The following is a 25,490-nucleotide window of genomic DNA, read 5'->3' as shown; positions in this document are numbered from 1 at the left end:
ACTGCAAGAAAGCACAGCATTATGGTTACTTTTTATCTACATCACAACTACCAGGGATATAGATGCTCTGGAGGATTAATCAGATGTAGCCCACCTCTGCCAGTCTTTAAATTGGCAAGCTGGAAATGTGCACTCACTTGCTTTGAAAACCTGCAGCAATTATTTCGTTCCTCCCGTTTCTGGAGGAGGAAGACTAGAGCTCTCCTCTCCTCAGGGTTTTGTTTATAGGAGGGGAGGAATTCACTGCTTCAGTGTCATATAATTTGGGCAAAAACCTACAAATGCAGTGTCTCCTCATTTGTTGCCTATGTATTTTTTATCTGCCAAACAGTGAAGTCTTGGTTTTGCTATGAAGAGCATAAACAATATTCTGTTGTAACTTTAGGTGGGATGCGGAAAAACAATGTGTAAATATTTTAGATGATATTATTAAAAAGTGTTGTTTCCTTCCAGATTTTGTGATGCCTATTCTATGTTAAAGCAACTCGATCAATATATGCTTGTATTATACATCTGGATTTTTTTAATATTCCAAGAAAATCTGTAATAATGTATGCCAAAATAGGTAGAGAGGTGTGTGTGTGTGTGTGTGTGTGTGTGTGTGTGTGAGAGAGAGAGAGAGAGAGAGAGAGAGAGAGAGAGATACTTCTACTTCATTCATTTAACAAGGTTCCACATTTTTACCTCAAGCTGAATCTAGCAGCAGGAGAGAAGGCAGCTACAGAAAACAAATAAAATACTGTCTTCTGTGCCTGCATTTTATTATTCTGGATATCATTATACAGAGAGTGACTTTAATGATGTTTTCTCTTCGCTGAACTTCCCGCTGAGGAAAAGAGACTGTAAAATCCCACAAAGAAAATAAACAAGTACCAGCATTATCCATATGGCTTGTGTTTTACGCACACTCTAGTGTCCCATTTTCCTTAAAAACTACACTTCACATGAAGGATCTGTGTTTATCTAACTATTCCATCGAGTTAATATACAAGCCAAATATGTGGACACAGCATATGATAAAAATATTTCACCTCATAAGATTCTTCATCTCCAGCGACCATGCCCACAGTTTTAATGAAAGGATGGCCAGGATTGTCAACACCAGTTTGGATGCACTGATCCAGAGTATATCCATTGGGAGTCATCTTATCCCTCAGTTTGGCATAGATTGCTGGTGTGAGGCATTCAGCCATGCAGTTGTTGTGTTTACGAAGATCAGGATAGTCTGCACTGGGTATAGGAAGAAAATTAAGAACATTCATATTGATCAGTAATGCTTGGTTCTGTTTTCAGTTCATGAACTGAAAAAGAAGGTGAATGGAATCATCATCTCACTTGTCTTCGTGCTTCCATGCCTTTAGCAAAAAAAAAAGTGTGTATATGAATATTCTGCAGTGGATCAGGAGGTTTGAGGAAAACAGCAGGGAATTGGAAAGTGTGATTGGTTGTTGGCTCATGCATGAGGTTGAAATTTGTAGGGGAAGCAAACATACAGTGCTTCCCAGGGGTATGCTGCCTGCCAGCTAAAACCGTAGAGATACTCTCAGAAGAAGAGGGAAGCACATAGGCAGAAGGAAAAGAAACAAATAACCTTCATAGTTTATATATTTGTTTGCGTTTCTGATTTCTGACAAAATGCAAGTAAAGTTAATGAGTTGAATCTGTACCTGTGTATATAAATGTTCAAGCAGAATTGTCGATCCAAAACCGATTCACACAATTTTCACATCCTATCATATACTTTTATTACAGTCTAAAACCAGAATAAACATAATAACGATACAAAACAATCAGTCATAATAAAACACAATAATCATTTTTTAAAAACCCAACTAAATTCTGAAATGCAATTACTAAAAACCACAAACTACTTTTAAGAGAATTTCCCAACAAGAATTTCAGTGGTGGGTTAACAGAGAGGCAGAGTAGGCATTTGCCTACAGTGGCAAAATTTGAGGAGCAACAAATTTTGCCACTCTTCAAATTTTGCTGCCCCTCTCTGTGGGCGGCAGTGGCTGCAGCGAGGGGGGTGGGCAAGGAGAAAGTCCCTCCCTTTTATCTTTAGAAATACCACGCGGCTGCACGACAACAGCTGCAGGGAGGCGATGAGGGAAAAGCTCCCCCTTTTGCCCTCTAAAGAATGCCACTGCTGGTGGCGGGATGGGGCACGCTGGTGGCTACAGGGAGGGGGACAGGAAGGGAGGGAGGGAAGGTCCCCCCCTTTTCCCTTTGAAAAAAGGTAAAATCTCTCTGCTGTGCAGCCCATTTTCAGCCTTCTTCCACATGTGGAGGAAGGCCAAAAACAGGCTGCAGCAGGGAGGCCCTTGCAGTCACTTGGGAGGAGCAGGGGAGCTGGAAGGCGCTCGCCTCCCTGCAGCTGCCACTGCACCTCATCCCACCGCAGTGTTCTTTAGAGGGCAAAAGTGGGAACTTTCCCCTCACCCCCCTCCCTGCTGTGCAGCAGAGGATTTTTTTAAAAAGGTAAAAGAGCGGGAAAAGCCTTTCTGCCTATGGGTGTCAAAAAGCTTAATCCTCCTCTGACACCAATGCAGTTATGGAGGAGCTACCAAGGCACGTTAAGCTCTTGTGGCTGAGAAGCAGAATTTTGCTGCTTGATATGTGATTTTAAAATCTTTATGAGTTAAAAGATATATAGTATAAAATTCATCCAAATGACCTGACAATTTTTTTAGAAAGGGCAGGATTAACCAAGTCCGAAGATCTAAGTAAAATAGGTAAAGTAAAGTGTGCCGTTGAGTTCAGGGACGTAGCAAGGTTGGAGGGGGCCCAGAGACAAGATTTTAAAATGGGCCCCTCGCTGATATACACACACAAACACACTTCACAATATATAGTGCACTCACACTCACATCCCCATTATGAATACGGTGAAAATAGTACACATTGAGTTTTTTTACTCTCTGCTCCTGCCGATCTCCAAGAGACTCAACATAATTCATAGGGGGTGCAACATGGGCGGGTGGGGAGTCATGCGATGTGCCTCGGGGGGGCCCTTGAGGCAGTGGGGTCCCAAGATGACTGCCTCCCCTTGCCTAATGGTAGTTACGCTGCTGGTTGAGTTGGTGTAGACTCCTGGCAATCACAGAGCCCTGTGGTTGTCTTTGGCAGAATACAGGAGGGGTTTACCATTGCCATCTCCCATGCAGTATGAGATGATGCCTTTCAGCATCTTCCTATATCGCTGCTGCCCGATATTTATTTATTTATTTGATTTCTATATTGCTCTTCCAAAAATGGCTCAGGGCGGTTTACACTGAGAAATAATAAATAAGATAAGATGGATTCTGTCCCCAAAGGGCTAACAATCTAAAATAAACTTAAGATAGACACCAGCAACAGTCACTGGAGGTACTGTGCTGGGGGTGAATAGGGCCCGTTACTCTCCCTCTGCTAAATAAAGAGAATCACCACATTAAAAGGTGCCTCTTTGCCAAGTTAGCAGGAGTTTCCCATAGTCTGGGAAACATAATAGCAGGAATTTGAACAAGCAGCCTCATGCTTGCTAGGCAAATCATTTGCCCACTGCACCATTAGGTGGCTCTAAGTAAAATATACATTGTAAAATAAGGGGTATTGAATCAATTTATCTGGAATCACATGGGCATAACCACTGGGAGACTGCAATATTGTGATACCTGCCCTCTAATAGATTTTCAGGAAGAGTGTTAAAGCAGGCTCTAGTAAAAGCCCATCAATACTTGGCAACAGTAAGTGTAGATAAGTAAGCTGCTGGGGGAAATCTCATGGACTCTTTAAGAGGTCAGTATGTTCTTGAAGTTAGCTAAAGTCATTCTGTAGTTCCAAATCTCAGACCCATTGTCCTTGGCCTTTTCAAATCCTAAAGATTTGCAGCCGAATAAAAATTGCAGCCGAAGGCCCCATGAAACCAATTTACATTCAATACTCTTCCAGCAGTTATAACAATAATTGTCTGATAATAAAAAGGAAGTCAAGCTAATCGGAGTTAAGTTTATCCTTAGCCATGCAACCTTTGGCTTAAATTCTGATTAGCCCAGCCTCTCATCTCAGATTAGAGGCCACATTTGGGATACATCTTGGGATCAAAAAGGAGGATCTTAAAAAAACAGATTGCACTTTTTCCAGGGGCCCAAAGTTGGCATAAGGTCCTAATTGTGCAACTTATATGAGCTGCACTACTGAATCTGCCATAAATAGTTTGACAGCAGTTGGGAGGAAATTCCCTCCTTGAATTCTATGAAATTTTAAAATTGCTGCTGCACTTCTTTGAGCCAAGGAGGAAACATAATTAACTTGGGCTGTCTTCCTTCTAGAGGCCTGAAAAACAACTCCTAGATATTTAAAGCGTTTGACTTGCTCTCTCTCTCTCTCATGATTATCTATGTTCCATCATTGTATCAGAACTATTTTATAGTAACTTTCATTTTTTGGTAATTAATAACCCACTGCTCCTCTTTACAATGTTGAGCAATGGCCTTAAGAGCTCTCCTAAGACCAATTTGAGTCTGTGATGGAATAATAGTGTCATCTGCATAAAGCAGAATGGACAGTCATTTATCCGCCAGCTCTGGAGCATGTAAATCAAAGCCCTGCAAACATTTAATCAAGGAATTGATGTAGATATTAAACAAACAGGGGGGCAGTATACAGCCTTACATGACCTCCTTGAAGGTCACAATTGAGTTAGAAAGCTGGCTGGCACGATTGCATCTTACTTGAAGTCTGGTATCATAAAATTTATACATAAGTAACAACAATCATTTGTCAATAGTAGAGTTCTTAAATTTGGCCCATAGGGAAGCTCTTGAAATTGAGTCAAAAGCCACTCTAAAATCAAAAAAATGCAACATACAAATTATTTATTGTTTATTGTTTGATTTCTATACCGCTTTTCATTAAAATAATCTCAAAGCGGTAGAAAGAATTAGGACTCCAAGTGTATTTCTCTGCTAGATGCTGTAGGACCAAACAATGATCAACCACAGATCTTCCTGCTCTAAACCCCACCTGCTCATCTTCAAGTATATTCTCATGATCAAGCCAGTCACAGAGCTTCCAACACAAATGCCTAGCATATAATTTGCTAATTATAGTCAAAAGACTGATACGTCTGTAATGAGCAGGGCCATTTCTGATGCGCTTTTTGTAAAGGGGGGCAACTATAGCCACACCCGTCCTCTAGGATCACACAATTTTCAAAGATGGACCTGTTACATTTCAGGGTCAATTAATTCTTTTTAACAGTATTATACTCATAAGAGAGAAAGATTTAAAAGAATCAGTGCTACACGAGTCTCTGTAGTTTGGTGATTTTATAAAATGGCATATGCTTAGTATAAGGAGCTTTATTATACTTATGCATTTCTTTGTGCACTGCAAACACTCTCCATATATGTTTGCTAAATTAATCTGTGAAATACGGTTCTGTTGTTCCATTCATCTCAGTACATCTATCTAGTTCACTTTCTCTGTGAAGCTTTATTGCCTGTTCATCCCCATTCCCCGACAAGAGCAGTTAGTCTTTTCAGTCTGAATGAGAAAGTGAACTAAGTGAGATTTCCCTCCACTTCTTTCTCTCATTGGCTTGGCCTTGGTTCTGCCCCCTCTCTTCTAACCCAACCCTGTTCTTCCAGTGGCATAGGGAGGGCATAGGAAGTCCATGTTCAGGCCGCCTGCCCCCCCCCACCTGACGGCAGTGTGGGTGGGGTGCCCCTACATTCCCCGCCATGTGGGTGGCAGCAAGAACAGCAGTCCTGACAGAGCACTGGGTTAGTATGCATGAGTGGAAGTCTACTAAGAGGCAGGGGCAGGGCCTCCTACTACCCCTGTCTGCTCGTCAGAGCCACTGCTGTGTGTGCGATGGGGAGAAAAGAGGGCACCCTGCACATGTGGCAGGGAGATAAATGGTGCGGGACCACTGCCAGATGCCTATCACAGTGAGCGCAACGGCCCAACAGCTGTACACAGGTTATTCATGCCCGTGCGCAGAATTACAGCTCTGCCCCTGTGTCCCTCCACTTATATAGGAGAGGAGAGCTGGGCTTGTGGTAGCAAGCATAACTTGTCCCCTTAGCTAAGCAGGGTCTGCCCTGGTTGCATTTGAAAGGGAGACTAGAAGTGTGAGCACTGTAAGATATTCTCCTCAGGGGATGGAGCCGCTCTGGGAAGAACATCTAGGCTCCAAGTTCCCTCCCTGGCTTCTCCAAGATAGGGCTGAGAGAGATTCCTGCCTGCAACCTTGGAGAAGCTGCTGCCAGTCTATGAAGACAATACTGAGCTAGATAGACCAATGGTCTGACTCAGTATATGGCAGCTTCCTATGATCCTATATAGCCTTCCCTCACTGCCCTGTTTCTTAGCCATTGCCAGTTCTATTTTTCTTCCTTTAACCAGGCTGCCTCCTGTCTCTTAGCTCTTGTATTTCTTGGGCATTCAACAGGTCTCAGCTATCCTGGATACTCAAAAACGGTCAAAGGACTGTTTAAAAGAGATCCTAATGTCCTCTGGACATTATTATCCCAGTATTGTTCAAAGATTTAAATCAGAGTATTTACCTTGGAGGAAATAATTTCAGTCTGTCAAAGGATCCAGCATTCACATTCTGCTGTTTCAATAAATATCCAGTGGTTAAGGCCCCAGTGCTAACTGTTGCAAAGAGAACAGCAGTTCTCCGACCAGTCAGGAGACGTGAGAATATGCTAGCCATAGTTTTTTCCACTTAATATTTCTGCAAGACATAAGAAACACAAAGAAATCTGCATTGAGGTATAAGAAAAAATTAGAATGGTGATATGGTACATTAACAGATGAGCTCATAGAGGTTAGAAGCATGCTCATACTCAACAGTTACAGCCTTTATTCATCCTGAGCCAAACTGGATGTGGGTTTTCGTAACCCACTAACCTCTCAGGAAGCTGTTTGTAGAGAGTTGCCACTTTTTGTGTCTGCTTAATGTTTCTAGTCACTGTAGCTGATCCTAGTTTGGAAAATGTTCCGGTCAAGAAAGCCTCGTTACAAACATTTTGTAGAAATCAGTTTATTTTGGCTTGCAAATGCCAATGCATGCAAATACATCCCTTAATTTCAAATCCCATGAAATAAAACTTTGGTTTGTGTATTCCCTCTTTAGCTTTACTTGTTGCTTTGGTCATTGTGCAGAATAGTGTTTATAGAAAAAAACTATTCCTCTATTTGTGCTGTTCTTTAGATTCCACACATGAAATCAAATTTGTTGTTGTGAAACAGAAAAGGGTAGAATCACAATCTGTTTTCCCCCTAGGCAGGCTGTGATACTGGGGCATTACATAGATGGAAGAATTTGCCAGCTCCCCTAAAAGCAGCACGATGTAGCTGACACCACAGCAACTCTGACACCACAGCAACAAATCCAACACTTGTTCTTCACAAGAAGAGGTTGCCCTGGGTTGAATAAAAAGACAGACACTTTGACTACAGTACTTGGGTTCAATGGCCATGATGCATCCAGTTTGCCATTCAGTTTTCCTTCAGTGTTCAGAAAAATATGTTCCTTCTGTTTAATCATCTCTCAATCAGTTTTTGTTTGAAGGCTTTACTGGAATCAGTATCATGTACCAAAACACTGTCTGTGACAAGAATGATGTCATTTTTGAATAATAATCCTTCTAGCCTCAGGAAGAATTTTATCTACAGTCATCTCTCTCCTTGTTTTGAATCCTGGGGAGACTGTCATTCTGTACTTCAGTAATGTCCTTGGGTAAGAAACGGGTTTTTTGTTTTGTTTTCTCTTGGATTTCCTTTCATGGCTGCAATATATGACTTTGTTACTTATTGTATATCAGTGTACAGGTCCACATAGATCTTGTTCTAGCTCTATTTTAAAGTGTTTGATACTAGGTTTTCATTAGTCTTCAGGGCAAAGGGCATTTGAAAACTAATCAAACTGTCTCTGTACCCTGGTCACACACATTCACATAACGGTTTAATCACTAAAAAGAAACACTGATCTACTGAATAAAAGAAAAGCTGCAGATCAATAATTGAGTGCAGTGGCAAAGTTTGACTTAAGGCACAGGCAATAGGCACCAGTCTCATGCAATAGATTTATTTTCATATCTTTGATCTACCAGGAAATTATTCTGATCTATGGTTATCCGAAAAACGACTACAGGGGCGGAGCTATAATTTTTATTGTTTTGTTGTAAACCACCCAGAGAATTGCATTTTGGGCAGTATACAAATGTGTTAAATAAATAAACAAAAATTGGGTGGATGGGTTCAAAGAACCTGAGCCGCACAGCTCCTGGGGGCCGCCTGCTCCAGTGGTCTCATTTCCCAGCCAGCATTGTTGTCCGCTGGGTGTTTTCTTTGTTCCCTCCCTCACTCCAACCAAGAGAGAAAATGAAGAAAACACTAAGCCTGCTGGGACATGAGCTGTGGAGGGTTGTGCTGGCACTTCCGGCTGCTGGCCACACTCCCTGTGTGCACAGGAGAGAATGAAAAAATACCCTCCAGCATTGAAGCCAGCTGGGAAATGAGCTCTGGAGTGCTGCTCTGGCCCTTCCAGTTGCTGGCCATGCCCCTTGCATATGATGTCATATGATGTCATATGCAGGGGACATGGCTGGCATGTGCAAGGGACTGCCAGGGAGAGGGGAAAACACAAGCCCACTCTCCCCTAGCAAAGTGCTTGCTAATACAAAATAGGGGTCTATATTCTAAGCCCTGAGACAATAGTTAAACAAAGAAACAAACCTCTTAATCAACAAAACACTGGCTGACATCCTGACCAGCAAATTACCGGTGCAATGGGAGAAGCTCTGGTGCTTCTGAAAAGTTCAGCTAACTTAGCTCCACTGCTGGTTTGGCGGTGGGGGCAAATTTCAATGATCCCCTCCCATGCCCAGGAAGCGCCCAGAGCCACCCCAAAATATGTCCCTGAGGGCTGCACAGCCCCCCAGGGCTGTATGCTCCAGTAACACGTAGGGCTTCCAGGGGAAGGGGAGGTCACTGAAATATCTCTCTCACACTCACACTCACACTCTGATGCAGCATTAGTCCAGAACTCTTCAGAAGCACTGGTGCCTCTCAGTGCACCTGTGATTCATTAATCAGGATGTTGGCCACTGTTCTCTAGTAAGCTGCTTATATGATATTGGGGTTGGGGCCTGGTGAATGAAACCTTCTTATAGTTCCTGTTTAAATATTTATAACTGTCTCCAGATTGGCCGCCTCCATTTTACAAAGCCAGTTGCCAGGCTGGATGTCCTCTTCCTTAATTTAACAGTTTGTTCCTTTTTCAATGCATTGGGTTTGTCTATTGATACAGAGGCAGGCATTCTAGGCTCACTAGAGACAGAGGTTGCTTCACAAAATACTGTAGCACAAGTCTTCAGCAATATGGCTATATCACCAGCTATCCTGTGCTGACCACGGAGTAGCATGTTGGATGCATTTTGAGCTTTGTCTTTAGACAGTTGTTCCCTTGAGTCAGTGTCGATTCCTGGCAACCACAGAGCCCTGTGGTTTTCTCGGGTAGAATGCAGGAGAGGTTTACCATTGCCTCTTCCTGCGCAGTGTGAGATGATGCCTTTCAGCACTTCTATATCTCTGCTGTCCGATATAGGTGTTTCCCATATTCTGGGAAACGTATCAGCAGGGATTTGAACGGGCAACCTCTTGCTTGCTAGGCAAGTCATTTCCCCACTGCGCCATTAGGTGGCTCATTAGACTGTAGGAATACAGAATCCTTTTAAAAGGATATCTCAGCCATATATCTAGATGTGAGATATTTTATACTAATTTTCCCTATGCACATCTTTAAAAGTAGGGGATGGAGAAAGCGAACTCCTGTCTAACACCTGTATCTCATAATGTTCAAAAGGCCTGTGTAAGTGGGGGGAATTGAATACCTATCTTTAGATCCACCTTTAATATAAGCTCTGTTAACGTATTATGTTGTGTACAGCACTACAGATTGTACACATTGAGAGTAATTCACATATTATGCTTGACACATGTACAGTAGTACATTTCCTATCTGCACCATGTATTTGAAGGGGATCTGTACCCATATTCACTTTTAAGATAAATGCAGGTACAGTCATTCACACTAAAACATGTACATGTTTACAGACACATGTTCATATGTAATAACTTAATGTCTGGATAGAGCTATACAGTTATTGGAATGCAACACTGGAAATAATCCTCAAGCCTTGATTTTTTCAAGTCCCAGAGTAAAACAGGTACAAAAGTTTCACTAAAATTTGATGCCATTTGTATTTGTGGGGGCAAGGGAGAGATCCATCTCTGAATGCTGAAAGAAATATTTCTAGTGACTTTAAAATGGCCATGAGGGTCATGAAATATTTTTTGTTAACTACCCAGGGGCATGGAAGTGCTGGAATTGCTTCTGAATAATAAATATGGCACTTTTATTTTGTCAAAAGATTGTCCCTTCCATTCTTAGACTAGTGATCTGTCAAAATTAAGAAAATAAAACAGGACAATGACCATAGATCTTAATACAAATAACGAGTGCTTTGCCTTTGTTGAATGCAGGAAAGTCTATGAAATAACAGGTAACATTAATGACAGGAGACAATCTGTCATGTTTGGGTAGTTCATATCATTTCTGCTGACAAGGAGGCACTGCATGGAAAGTTGTTTTCATCTCCCACACTTTCCTTATAGTAATGGGAAATGACACAGTCATCAGGCACCTTGTATGAGCAGTAACGGATTGCTGATTATTTTCCCACTTTGAAGCCCTTTCATACAGTGTGCTGGGCAGAAAAGCCCATGACAGTGCATAGAAGTGTCGCAGGCCACATTGCTACAATATCATTGTCTGAAAATCAGAGTAGCTTATATTGTTTTACAGTATGGTAAAGGCTGCACCTCTTCACTTTATATTTTTCATATTTTACATGAAAGAGCCCCTGGCTGCTGCAGAAAAATCCAAAAGTTAGTGTAGAAGAGAAAACACTTCAAAACTAGCAAGTTCTCTGCTAATTTTTGTTTTTTAGTGTGTAGACTATTTCACTCACATGTTTCACCAGGCCAAAATGAATTATTGTAAGTACAGCACATGAAGATGTTTCTGCATTGCAAAATAATGTTAATTCAGCTGTTTGAAATACGTATGTAATTAAAAGGCTGTAACTGAATGCACGACACATACAATCTGTGTACAGTGTACACACGTACCGATCTGTATTCGCATACAGTTATTCACACATTATGTTGAAAGCACATACAACAGTATACTTCCTATCAATATCCTGCATTTCAGGGAGCTTGTACTCAGGTTTGCTTTTAAAATGATGACATATATAGTCATTCACACACAAAAATGTATATGTGTACAGATACCTATGCATACATACAACGTACCGGATTGACTAAAATGAATGCAAGCCCCAATTCGTGAGCAGGATGGGATTGTGCCTGGGGTGAGGCTGTCCTAATGTCACTGAAGGACATCCTTTAATCACATAAGAGGAACATTCATCCAAATTGCCCCTCTACATGTCCTTCAAAAGCCACATGTCCTTCTGTGATGTCAGGAGGGACACACTCCAGGCACAACCCCATCCTGTTCACATATTGAGACCTGCGTTCATCTGAACCAGCCCAGTGGCTGACATACTGCATAAGAGTATGTCAGCCTAGTTATGTTGCATTTGCACAAATTGCAACATAACCAGAAGAAAAATAGGCTTACTCTTATGTAACACAGTTTGCACATAACTAGGCTGACATACCCTTGTGAAATATGTCAGCCATTGTCTGAATAGGGATATAGTCTTCTTTTAAGATGTTTATTTGCACATAGATCAAATAGGCATGCTGTATATTTTCTCCCATTGGTACCATCTGATAGCTCTTTAGCTCCTTTTACAGTGGCATATTTAATGTGCCCTTAACCTTTTTTGACATTGACTGATATAACACCTGATCCTGAAAGGAACTGAGCTGTCTTAGTTCTCACCCCTATGCCAGTTGCATCAACCTTGGCACTTAACTAGAATCTAAAATTAGTATATGTTCCCATATGCGAGGCATACATGACAGAAGGCACAGAGAGACAGGAGTGGGAGGAGAGTACAAAGAGGACTAATGGTGGGTAAGCTTATGTGGAGTGGGTGGGGGAGGTAATGAAAAGCCCATGAGACAGAACTGGAAGAAAAATTAGGACTGATACTGAAGTTGCTTTCAGATGTGGTAGAGTCACCACAAAATGACTTTACTACAACGGTTTTGCTTGTTGACTTCTTCAGCTGAATGTGTGCACACACATAATGACAGCTGCTAGTACCATATTCCGGAAAACCACTGCCTACTGAAAGCTATCAGGTTGTAATTGTTTGAGATGGCAATGCATCGACTCTTAGCACCATTGGGGTAGAGATAGCCAGTAAGGGCATTGCCCCTCTGACCATGCTTTCTCTATTCTGATTCTCCTTTGTTAGACTCATAGTCTCAGTTTTCTTTCTCTCATCGGAGAGAAAGAGAGACTTTCTTCTTCTCCCTTCCCCACTTCCTGTATGAAGCTAGCAACCAAGCATATAGTTGGTTTGGAAATATAACGGATTTCCTAAATGGATTTGGAAATAAATTTTCCTTTATTTCTAAATAAATTACTACTTTATTTGGAACTTTAGCTCCATGTCTCCCGACAATATCAATCAGCAGTGCTCCCTTACCTGTTCACTTCCTCTGTAGCTGGGGTAGATGTAGAAATCTCCCCTCCTGAGCTTTTTTACAGTAATATCTTTATTCAGTCCTAGTCAAAATGGCACAAAGTTGTGAGCAGCAAACACTGTTCCCTCTAAGGTGTGCGCATGTGCGCATGCTCACAGGTTTTTGGATGTCCGCTCAGTTCAATTTAGATCCTGCTCAGGTTGAATCAGGAAGGCCTCATTCTGAATGCAGGTGCGCACACACTTCCTTGATACTGCCGCCCAGAACAAAACTCATTCCGCACAGAGATGTAAAGAAATTAGAGGCACTACTGGCAGCAAATGTTCAAGTTCTCCAGTACTTTTGTGCTGACTTGAATGCATAGGGGAAAATAATGTGAGGAGGAATAGCATCTGGACAGATTCAGCACTACCCTTGTAGTGTGGCTCTCCATACAGGTGGCAACACATGGGAGGGTTGGTGCCAAACGTTGCCCCAGCATGCTCCCTGAGTTCTGCACCTGGGCAGACCACACAGCCCTTTTCCAGTCAGTGATCCATCAAAGTGCTCTTCATCCATCCCCAGCTATCTGACTCCCCTCCCACTTTTTAAAGGTGTGATTCATTTGTGAAAGGTTGATTTTCCTAGCAGTGCAATTTGGCAGGCAACTTTCCCCCCTTTCTTTTTTTTTTTAAGGTGCTTTTTAGCGGCAGACCACCTTCCCAGTATCCACACAGAGAGGCAGCCATGGGCAGCCAAAGCCTTTTTTTAAGGCAGCTGATGCCTGTGGAGCTGAATTCACACTGTGGATTCTCCAGTGGGGATGTAGTTTTAAACAGAAAAGCAGTCTGCAGGGAATTCTTCATCAATCTCCGGCTACCTAACTTAAAACAAATAATGTAAGATGCTTTGGCGGAATACCACTTTCCCAGGCACTCGCACCCATGCAGGGGTACAAGTTGGCAGCACAGGCAGCTGAGAGCTGGTCTTGTGGTAGCAAGCATGAATTGCCCCCTTTTCTAAGCAGGATCCACCCTGGTTTTGCATTTGAATGGGAGACTACATGTGTGAGCACCACAAGATATTCCCCTCACCGGATAGGGCCACTCTGGGAAGAACACCTGCATGCTTGTATGCAGAAGGCTCCAAGTTCCCTCACTGGCATCTCCAAGACAGAACTGAGAGAGACTCCTGCCTGTAACCTTGGAGAAGCTGCTCCCAGTCTGTGTAGACAATACTGAGCTAGATGGGCCAATGGTCTGACTCAATATAAGGCAGCTTGCTGTGTTCCTATGTTCCTAAGACTTTTAAAAGGCCAGAGGAGGAGGACAGCATGGCAGCTAATGTTAATTAATTTTGGAGCTATGACCAGATAGCAGAACACCAACAGGACATAGCATACTTTCACACTGTGAATTCTCTAGCATGCATATATGAGAACATGTACAGTACTCACAAAGCTAAATGCTTCTACAAAGTCATAGCCACAGGGTGACATGGAGGCATGGGGTAATTAAAAAATGAGGGGAGATCAGGGTCAGCACATTTCACATTTCCATTATTTCCATGATTTTTGGTCTTCTTTGCAGAGCATCTGCAGAGCATGCAGCAAAGCTGGCAGGTATAGTGGCTGGGAATTAGAAGGATGAGTGGGTAGGATATTAGGAAGGGGAGAGGAATGGTGGCATGGATACTGAGAGAGGAGGGAAATCATTACTGCAGACATTCATAACGGATAAAGTAGTGGGGATGGGGAACTGCGGGCAAACTACAGGAGGAAATGCAGTGTGTGCGTGGACAGCCCACACTAGCTTTGCACAGGATAAATCATGAGAGCCCGTGATGCTTCCTGTATTTTACCCCTCCATCTGGGAAAGGGTCCAAGAGAATAAAGGTACTATGAACTGGATTTGCAACCAGCATGAAACAAGCTCAGATATTTACTGCTCAAAGTCAAATGCAGTACAGTCCTATGCAGGTTTCGTCAGAAGAAGCAAGTAAGGATGTTTAGTGAGAATTACTGCCTATTAAGTGTGTTTAGAATTACAGCTTTATAAGCCTAGCAGCACATGCCAAAATAAAAAAGATGTCGGAATACAGCAGCTGAGAAATTCGTACCAAATAAGGACAGCAACAGTTGCCAGGCACATTTACTGCATCTCAGTTCCATTTTTAAACAGATGTTTAAAAATCAATTCATTGTGTATTGTGCATCAGAGTTTTACAGGCAATGCCCATTTCAACACTGAAGCAGTTGATTTTTGTGTGGGAGTAATTAACAGACAGCACTAGTGACTAAACAAGACCCACCATTTCAATTTTGTACACAGATTTCAAAAGCTGCCTTTTGAGCTAATTTGTTGTCTCTGACCTTTCGAGCTGATTCTGACTGCCACAAAAGAGAAACGAAAACTTGGAGCAAATGTAATTGTGTTTTCTAGACTAACATTTCTGTACCTGGCCTGATAGGTGAACTTCAAGAGACTGATAACAGCCAATATAGAAGGTCACAAGCTTGCAGGCTTTCACATAACATTCTTTTAAACAGATTTGTGCATCTGCTGTGATCCAGGTTCTTGCAGCTGACATTTCTTCTTCATTCAATAAAAGAAAAATCAAATACTCAGAAGACTATGTGGGAGGTTTAATAGAGGCTACTGCAAGAGTTTGGAAACAAATTGTTAAACACATAACACAAATTAATAGCTAACAAGAAAAAGCTTTTCCCGCAGGAGCATCACTCGGAGACAATTACATCCACTTTTGGAAAGCAGGCCTTTTAATTTGTGATGTGACAGTTTCCATTTTTAAAAATGAAGAGCTTGTTTAAGAATGGGAACATCTCTGATTAAAAAGGAAACCAAAAGCGGTCTTCAAAATATTTAATTCATTTTTTCCACTCTTATCCTGCTTTTCAGCCAGCTGTCTCTCAAAACAACTTATGACAGGGGTTCGTAAACTTGGGTCCCCAGAGGTTGTTAATCTATTACTGCCATAATTCCCAGCTACTGTGGGACCCAAGATTGAGAACTCCTAGCTCACAAAAATACAGTTACCAAATTTAAAATTTAAAATTCAGTATAATTATAATTAAAATTTATATTTAAAGTCCATCAGACAAGACAATTGTTAGAATAGGAAGACAGATCTGTAGGAAGCATAACAGATTACCCCAGCTGAGTATTAACTGATTCACCCATGGATTTTGTGAAATAAGCCTTTTTCATTTGTTCTGAAAACTGTTAAGACAGATTTCCTTTGGGAGTTTTATAAATAAAATGCCACTTTGTAGGCTCTGTTGGGATATACAACAGCTGCAGCCTAACTTACTGTGTATAGTTTGCATGTAATCTGCTATGAAGCCAGAGGGGGCACTGTAGATTCCTCTGTGCTGGTTGGGCTAGCTAGGAGTTTCTATTCTTCCTGTTCTGTTCCTGTGTGAGTCAGCAAGTTCTGTACTGACCTCTAAGCATTTGTCTCACAAGTAAAGTTGTCTTAAACCTTGCACTGGTGTTTGTTCTGAAAATCACGTGGACAGCTCACATTCTGCAACAGGTTATGGTGCCCAGATTTCTTTAGAGCAACGTAGTATACAGCCCAGAACGACCTTGATGGGCAAATGACCTTGAAGCAGACTGGAAAGAGCAGAAGCCACAAGGAGACCTTCCTTCTGAGAGGAAGCCAGCTGAATGCAAATAAGCACAGCTTGGATTTTTCAAAAAATAAAAATAATTTTTAAAAATGGCTTGTAGCTCTGAATATAAGCTGTCTTTTGGAAAGCTGAATAATGGAAACCATCAGCTATGGAAGTTTAGAGTAGAAATTCTTCTAACTAAGGATGGCCTGTGGGAGGTTACTAACAGACAGACTAGCAGCAAATCCCCAAGAATGGGATAAAAAGGACAGACAGGCATGGGCAACCATTAGTCAAGTAGTGGAAGATGACCAATTGAGTCACATAAGGAATCAGGCTACAGCAAAAGGTATGTGGAATGAGAAACCTGCATGAAAGAACTGGTTTGAACAGTAGACTATTCCTTTTGAGGAAACGGTACAAAATGGGGTTGCGGAGTGAAAGGGGGATCGCTGACGTGACGGAACTTAGATTTTTTTTTTTTTTGGTGGAGAAGGAGGGAGGAGGTGAAGGGGAGGCGAGTGCTCTTCCAGTGAGGGTAAGCAAAAGACATGGCCGGTGCGGGGGGGGGGGACAAAGTAGGGGAGAGCTGCCATTTGGATATTCTGCTCATTTAGAAGTTCTAAAAGAGGGATACAGTCCCTTTTCTACAAATCCCATTGCTCCATTCCTCTACTAAATAACAGCAGATGCTTTCAGGATCGGCAGCAGAAAGCATCAACGAAAGCATCAATCAATTGCGCAAAAACCCATGTATAAACTTCTGGAGGTGAGGGGCAGCAAGAGCAAAAAATTGGGAGGTGGAAGGGAGACTATTCCCCCTTGCTGCCATAAGCAGTGCCTGCCGCCTCCAGAGGGGTGGAAGGGAGACTATTGTCCTCCCTGCAGTATGCAGCGCCTGCCGACTCCCCGCCGTCATGAGAGCTAAACATTTGAAGAGGCAGGAAGGGGTCTGGGAGGGTGAGAAGAGGGGCAGCAAGGAGACTATTCCCCCTCACCGCTGTAAGCAGTGCCCGCTGCCTCTCCTGCCTCCAGAGGGGGTGGAAGAGAAGGGAGACTATCGCCCTCCCCACTGTATGCAGTGCCCGCCGACTCTCCCACCCAATGCCATGAGAACTCAACATCTGAAGAGAGAGGAAGAATCAGAAAAGTCATTTTAAAAAGAAATAGAAAAAACTGTCCATACTGCCACACACTGCAACGCATAAAGTCAGTTTCAAGCCCCCCTACTACGGAAAAATATAGCTACTTTCCTGCAACTCATTTACAATGTTGTAGGGCAAAATCGCATCATTATAATTCGAATCCAGGCATGGGAAATGTGAACAGCACCCTTCTGACAGCGCAGCGACACCAATGTGGAGACACAGGTAATATGGACAGGCACTTAGCAAACACGCTGCAAGTACGTTTCAGCATGTAATCTGGAAAGCACCCAGAAGTAAAGCAGACCCTTGCCTAATATCGAAGAAAGTGGACAATTGATGGATTTTTATTCTAGTCTTCGTGGATGACCTACTGATATGTTTTGAACAAGAAGGGGATGACAGTGAATAATGAAAGCATTAAATCAACAATTCGAAATGAAAGCTCTGGGAAACGTAACACATTATTTGGGAATACAGATAGAGAGAGAAGATGATGGGAGCTACCTCAGTCAAAGCTGCAAAATAGAAGGAATAATAGAGAACTTTGGAATGAAAGATGCAAAGGCAGTAAGTACTCCCATGGAAACCAGTTACTTAAAAGAGAGCAAAGAACAGAGTACATTTTTGCCAAACAACCAACAATATAGAGAAGTAATTGGGGGAATGTTACTACAATTAGTATTCAGAGGCATCCTGCATATTTTCATACCCCTTACTAATGATTCCAAGCATGGAATTGGCCTTTTTCACAGTTGCCACACATTGAGTCAACACTTTCAATGAGCTGTCCACCACGACCCCAAGATCTCCCTCCTGATCAGTCACTGACAGCTCAGATCCCATCAGCGTATATGTGAAGTTGAGGTTTTTTGTCCCAATATGCATCACTTTACACTTGCTAATATTGAACCATATTTGTCATCTTGTTGCCCACTACCCCAGTTTGGAGAGATCCTTTTGGAGCTCCTCGCAATCTTTTTTGGATTTCACTACCCTAAATAGTATGGTGCCATCTGCAAATTTGGCCACCTCGCTTCTTACCCCAACTTCTATATCATTTATGAACAAGTTAAAGAGTACTGGTCCCAGTACAAATTGCTGGGGGACCCCACTTCCTACTTACTTCTATTTAGATTGCTGTCCATTTATTCGCACCCTCTGTTCCTTTCCTTCCATGAGTTACCAATCCACACAACTTTTGCTCAAGAGTCTTTGATGAGGAACTTTTTTGAAAGCTTTTTGGATGTCCAGGTATACTATGTCAACTGGATCACCTTTGTCCACATGCCTGTTGACACTCTCAACTCCAAAAGGTTAGTGAGGCAACACTTGCCCTTGCAGAAGCCATGCTGGTTCTCTTTCAGCATGGCTTGTTCTTTTATATCCGTAACAATTTTATCCTTGAGAATGCTTTCCATCAATTTGCCTGCAACAGATGTTAAGCTAACTGTCCTGTAATTTCCCGGATCCCTCCTGGATCCCTCTTTGAAAATCAGTGTTACATTGGCTACTTACCAGTCCTCTGGTACAGAGCCTGATTGTAGGGATAAGTTATATATTTTAGCAAGGAGGTCAGCAATCTCACATTTCATTTCTTTAAGGACTCTTGGGTGGACCCCACTGGCAATTTGTTAATCTGGCCCTGGCAATTTGTTATTTTTTATTTTTTTCAGGCAGTTTAGAACAACATCTTTTGTCACCTCTGTCTGACAAAGTTATTTAGCTAAGTTCTGACTAAGTTCTTACTCTATCTGTCTAAGTTCTCTGTCCTCGAGAAACTCTGTTCACGCACAAGTATACACTCAGTATCCTCTGCTGTGAAGACAGATGCAAACTCATTTAGTTTCTCTGCAATCTCCTTATCCTCCTTAATAATCCCTTTCACTTCCTCATCATGTAACGGTCCAATCACATCCTTGGCAGGTTTCCTGCTTCTGATGTATTTAAAGAAGTTTTTGTTATTCTCCTTGATGTTTTTAGCTAAATGTTCCACAAACTCTCTTTTTGCCTCCCTTATTATCTCCTTGCATTTCTTTTCAGGATGTCAGCCAGTGTTTTGTCCCTTTTCAGACTCTGTGCCTGTCTCAGTAAGTGGACTGTTTTCCATTACCACCTGGAAATGTTAAGCCTGGCTATTTCCCAGTTACTGCACTATTGCAAAAGGGACATTTCTAACTGCTGCACTTCTCCAAAGCATCTTCTGACGAAAACACAGGATTCGCCTTCAAAATAGGAAATTTTCATCTTAAAATTATGGCCTTCATCAAATTGTATAGAAAGTTGACCATCCAACTAATCCCTGCTAGAAGCTTAGAAAACAGAGGGCATATACTATAGTCACAAAGAAAAGTCCCTATGCTCTGTATAATTTCTTTTCTGCTCCTTTTCTCATTATTCAACTTCTTTGTCTCTTTGATCTGCTCTCTGCCTCCCTCTTTCCCCTTCACTCTTACATCCTTGCCAATACTGAACTAAATATTTGCAAGTCGGTTTATTCCGACTGCAGAATTTGGGCTTCTTTTCTGAAGGAGTTAGTTTTTAAAGTCATGTAAGCACAGTTGTGTGTGTGTGATTTAAAAACACAGAAAAAAGTCATTGCCCTGGAAACATTATCCTTTGATTCACACTGACATCCAAACTTCACAGGCCTCAACTTGCAGCCTATTTTGGGGCTCACTTTCATTGATGGAATATTTATAATTTGCATTGCTATCTCTTGCTAAAGGAGGCCAGCTATCTGAAGGTAGGAACATAGGAGTAGGGATGTGCACGGAACCAGCTGGCCCGGAACCAGTTCGCACTCGAACCCTACTGGGCCAGTTCAGTCTGGCACCCTGGCGAATCCCCTTCAATTTGTTTCAGCTTGAGGGGGTTCGTGAATGTTTAAAGGTCTTAATTTTTTTAACCTTTTCAGCCCTCTGCAGGGTTCCTGGAGGTGGAAGGGGGGTTCTCTCAGGGGTCCACCCTCCCCCGCTGGCCTTCTATATGCTCCCCAAGAGCCGGTTTGGCCAGCTCTTCAGCTGGTTTTCAGCCTTCTCCTGGAGGGGTGGCCATGTTGGGGGGTGGGCACCTGTGCAATAGGCCTCTGCCCCCAACATGGCCACCGCCCCCCAGGAGAAGGCCTTAAACTGGCTCAAGACCCAGCCAAACCGGCTCTTGGGGAGCATATAGAAGGCTGGCGGGGGAGGGGGACCCCCATGGACCCCCCGCCACCTCCAGGAACCCCACAGAGGGCTGCAAAGGTACCTTTAATGGGTGCAGAGCTGGCTGAACTGGCTCTTGGGGGGCATATAGAAAGCTGGCGGGGGAGAGGAGACCCCCGCAGACCCCACCACCACCTCCAGGAACCCCACGGAGAGCTGCAAAGGTAAAGCATTTTTTAAAAAGACCTTTATACATTTGTGAACCCCCCAAACTGCCGGGGGGGGGTTCAGTTTGAGGTCAGACAGAATGGGGGGGGGTTCGGTTCGACCCCAAACAGTCAAACTGAACCGGTTCGACCTTGAACAGGTTCGGGGTCGAACCTGTTTGTACATCCCTACATAGGAAGCTGCCCTATACTGAATCAGATCATTGGGTCCATCTAGCTCAGTATTGTCTACACAGACTAGCAGAGGCTTCTTCAAGGTTGCAGGCAGGAGTTTCTCTCAGTCTCAGCCTTATCTTGGAGATGCAAAGGAGCAAACTTGGAATCTTCTACATACAAATATGCAGATGCCCTTCCCAGAACTGATTTTGGCTGTCTGGATTAGCATGAATGAATCTTTCACTCTGGTTTTGTGTGACAACCCTGATAGATGATCAAAGGCTTAACAGCAGGACTTAATGTTCCTTGAGGGCTCCAGGCTTTGGAATCTAATACCCATCAGAATCTGGATGAGGGTTAGTAGAGGGACAGAAAGATACAAGCAGTTTTTTACAGTTTGACTTTGGGCAGAAACCAAGAGGGGAAGCACCAGGATGCAATTTATTTTTTGTAGGAGTGTAGCATGGTTGGAGTGAACTCTGGGACAAAATATGAAGATGGGCCCCTGTTCCCCACTTCTCTTCCCTTCTCTCAGGAGCATTTGTCTTCTCTTGTTTAACTATATCCCTGCTCTTTTACAATCTGATGGAGGATTGACAGTTATGCTGCCTAGTTGAAGTTCTAGGTGTCTGCTTGCTTCCAATATTATTATTATTGTTGTTATTATTATTTATTATTTATTCGATTTCTATACCACCCTTCCAAGAATGGCTCAGGGCAGTTTACACAGAGAAATATTAAATAAGACGAATCTCTGTCCCCAAATCACAATCTAAAAAGAAACACAAGATAGACACCAGCAATAGTCACTGGAGGTACTGTACTGGGGGTGGATAGTGCCATTATTATTATTATTATTATTATTATTATTATTATTATTATTATTATTATTTCAATTTCTATACTGCCGTTCCAAAAACGCCTCAAGGTGGTTTACACAGAGAAATAGATAAATAAATAAGATGGCTCCCTGTCCCCAAAGGGCTCACATTCTAAACAGACTCATATGCTTATATAATTGTAAATATACAGTGGTTGCAAAGATGCCATACATTTCCAGTTCTCTATCTCATCCAAAGGAAATTAAATTAAACTCTGGAGCACTGCCTTCTTGCCAGCCCAGGATGTGAAGAGCACATAGCAATTTCTCCTGCAGATTCTCCCTCACCAAGAATAATATAACGTATCTTCTGGCAAGGACAAAGTGTGGCTAAACTACTTTGCACCTAGAACAATTGGAAAGCCTCCTTCTGCATTTCATTTCACTTCAGACCAGAGGTCACCAGAATCAGGCTGCATAATCTCTTTTAGGAATAGGTGCCAAATCCTGTAATCTGAGCCTTCCATATCACATTAGCTGGAACTGAAACATTTAGCTGTTTGCAAAGTGACTTGCACTGAGTAATCATATCGCTCCTCGCCCCCCCATATGTTTGAGGTGTGGGGCAGGCCTTCCAGGTCAGGATATGCCTTCTGATATCCCAACATCTCCTATTGACAATTTAAGCACAGCAAAGGCCCCTCATTATTTTCACTAGGAGATTTCAGAACTGACCTAGAGTTATCACTTCCCATATTGCAACATTTCCCAGGACAGTTGCTCTCTTGGCTTGCATCTTCACATGGTGTCCGATTATGCACAGTGAATTTATAAACTGCATGTCAGATGTTAAACCACTGAAGCTACAGTATCTGAAGTAGGGATGTTTGAGAGTGAGCCTGCTACAGGAGAAATAGTTGTGGTAGCAACATTAAGCAAGTTTTAATCTTTCTCTTTGCACATGTCTTATTTACTTTATTATTATTATTTCAGACAGGTGTTATTGACTGGTTTGTTTTATCCAGACATCAAGTCTTTCCCATGGACCTGGGATGACTGAATTTTATTATCAATGTTGTTGCTGTTATTATTATAGATATCGTCGCAGAATATAGGCTGTTCCCAGTAAAGCTGCTTTTTGTAATTGGCTGATGATGATTTTGGTGGCCATTATTATTATTATTATTATTATTAATAATAATTCTATTTCTATGCCGCCCTTCCAAAAATGGCTCAGGGCAGTTTACATACATTACACATTATTAGAGAACATATGCATCACCACATTCTACTAGTAGTTGAAAGTCTTATAGCATTTGATTATTAAAACCAGCATGCTAAAAAAAAAACAACACAGTTCCAAAAGTTGCATTTCGCTTGAGAACCATTATACCATATTAGTCCATGAACCACTCACAGCATATTATTTCGATTTAAGCTATTCTGAGATTGGATGTAGTTTCAGTTCAAATGAGTTGTGATTTGGATGACAACAGTTCCATTAAAGCATTATAATTTAACTTGTTTGCAGATTAGGTTTAAAACATACCGGGAAAGGTATCAGTGGTAACTAATATCTCTTAACTCCACATTGGCAGGTGAGGCCAATATGCAGCTAAGCCAGATAAGAATTTTAAAAACAAGGGATAGTGCAGAGAGGACTCGAAAGGTTGTTCTGCGGAATTCTGTGGAACAGAACTGTTGTAAAAATCCATCAAAGTCAATACTTCTCACTAAAATCTGGGACTAGCTTGCAGAGCTGCAAACACGTCAGGCAAGGATAATTCTGGCTAATGATCGAATTTCAGACTGTATTCTTTTATAGCCATAAAACAAACATCCAGAATAACATTTCAGCCTCTCTAGTTAATGCGAGACATTTATGGACAGCACTGACATTTGAAAAGTGGATGCTCTGCAGGTTGCCTCCTGTTCTAATTTGCACAAGAGAGGTTTATTTCCCTATATTTAACATGTTTGTTTCCATATTGCCATTTGGAACAGCCTGGCAAATTTCAGTGTCATAGTTTTCTGCACACTTATGTAAATAAGTACACCGTCTTTCCCAAAAGGCTACAGTCTGTGTGGCACTTTGAATATATTTTAATAAGCCTCCCATTTTAAATGTCAGTGTCTGTAGCGAATAAACAGATGCAAGTTCAACTGACCTTGAAGCTGAAGCCAGACACGTCCTGCAAGCCTATGAGCCAAGAAGTGTAAAGTGAGCAAGTAGTTTGTGCTGGGACAAAATTATTGGTCATAGGAGGAGGAGGAGGAGGAGGAGGGGAGTGGGTGGGGGAAGAAAGGGAGAAGTATTACTTCCACTGGCCAATCCTAGGCCTGTTCAAACCATTTGCTCTCACAAATATGTCCTTGAGGGTACGAAGAGAATGATCAAGTGAGGCAGCATTGTGGCACTGCCCTTAAACTGATTAGTATTTACTGCTGTTTTTATACCTGACATGAAAAATCAAAATAGCATCCTGCATCTTCACCAATTTGAATTGTGGCCCAGTTTCTAAAAATGATGCTAGAGAGGACAAAGCCTTAGAGGCTGGAGGAAGTATTTGCAATGCATGTAGTGGGGCGATTTCTAAGGGATCATCAGCCCTTCACACACAAGTAAAGGACATGCCGAGACTGCCATAATGACGTCAGAGTGTAGCAACAAGGGATGATTTGATTTAAATCAAACCGATTTAAATCGCTTCACAGAAGGACTCAATTTTAATGATTTAAACCACAATTTAAATTACTAGTTAGGAAGATTCTCTTCAATCATCATTTTCTATAAAAGTACATTCTTGTTGTCTAATATAACCTTATGCTTTTTCATTTGGGCAGCCAGGCCTTGCATTTTATTGTTGCACTGTTTGCACTTCACACTCATGCCTTCCTTTCCCACAGGTCCAGAAACTTCATTAAAATATTTCCAAATGGGATCTCTCTTATGGCCTGCTGCCATGATAGGTGTTTCCGTTCTACAGTGGAGAATACACTCCGAAAATGTTTCCTCAGTACTTAATTAATATGTTCTGTTCACTTTGGGTTTCATTTTCTATCCCCCTCCCCTCCCCATCCCATCCCATCCCATCCCCTGCAGTTATATCCATACTCCCCTGCCTTGCTCATATTTACTCCATCTCCCCAAGTGCTCTATCCTTCCATTGACCTTCTTTGTCTTTGCACTTGGGGTGGGGAGCAAGGCTTGACTATGTGTGCGTGTGCTGCATGTACACCACCTGCAGAATAGGACTGATCAGGTCTGTTATCGCTCATCCACATATTCATGATGATACGAATAGTGGGGGACTTTAATTTTCATTTTGAGACCGGGTCGTCGGGGGGAGGCTTAAGAGTTCATAGTGACCATGACGACTATGGGCCTATCCCAGTTGGTATCTGGTCCGATATATGATGCTGGTGACACACTCGATTTGGTCTTTTGCTCTGAACAGTGTGGTGTTCCATGGGTGGGGACTCCTGTCATCTCCGCACTGTCATGGATGGATCACCATCTGGTTAAGGTAGAATTTACAATCACAACCCATCTCTGCAAGGGTGAAGAACCTATTAGATTGGTCCGCCCAAAGAGGTTATTGGATTCAAGAGGATCCCAAGAAGCCTTGGACGGGTTTAGGGTTGGCTCTGCTAATGATTCTGTTGATGCTCTGGTACAAAGATAGAATAATGAAC

The 25,490-nt window shown here is 42.2% G+C and overlaps 1 protein-coding gene and 1 long non-coding RNA gene across 2 annotated transcripts in view; one reads left to right on the top strand and one right to left on the bottom strand.

Moving 5' to 3' along the window:
- Positions 1-24,045, bottom strand: part of CKMT2 (creatine kinase, mitochondrial 2) — a 47,922-nt gene extending 23,877 nt beyond the window's left edge. The window contains exons 1-3 of the mRNA XM_053291229.1: positions 23,963-24,045; positions 6,555-6,727; positions 1,032-1,230 (exon numbers count right to left, since the gene is read on the bottom strand). Of these exons, the coding sequence (XP_053147204.1) occupies positions 1,032-1,230; positions 6,555-6,706 (351 nt within the window). The 5' untranslated portion in view covers positions 6,707-6,727; positions 23,963-24,045. The remainder of the gene's footprint in view (positions 1-1,031; positions 1,231-6,554; positions 6,728-23,962) is intronic.
- LOC128342976 (uncharacterized) overlaps positions 1-25,490 on the top strand; it is an 83,135-nt gene that overhangs the window by 36,814 nt on the left and 20,831 nt on the right. The window lies entirely within an intron of this gene.

This window comes from Hemicordylus capensis, chromosome 2 (genome assembly GCF_027244095.1).
Source record: "Hemicordylus capensis ecotype Gifberg chromosome 2, rHemCap1.1.pri, whole genome shotgun sequence".
NCBI lineage: Eukaryota > Metazoa > Chordata > Lepidosauria > Squamata > Cordylidae > Hemicordylus > Hemicordylus capensis.
This window is presented reverse-complemented; position numbering and strand designations above follow the sequence as displayed.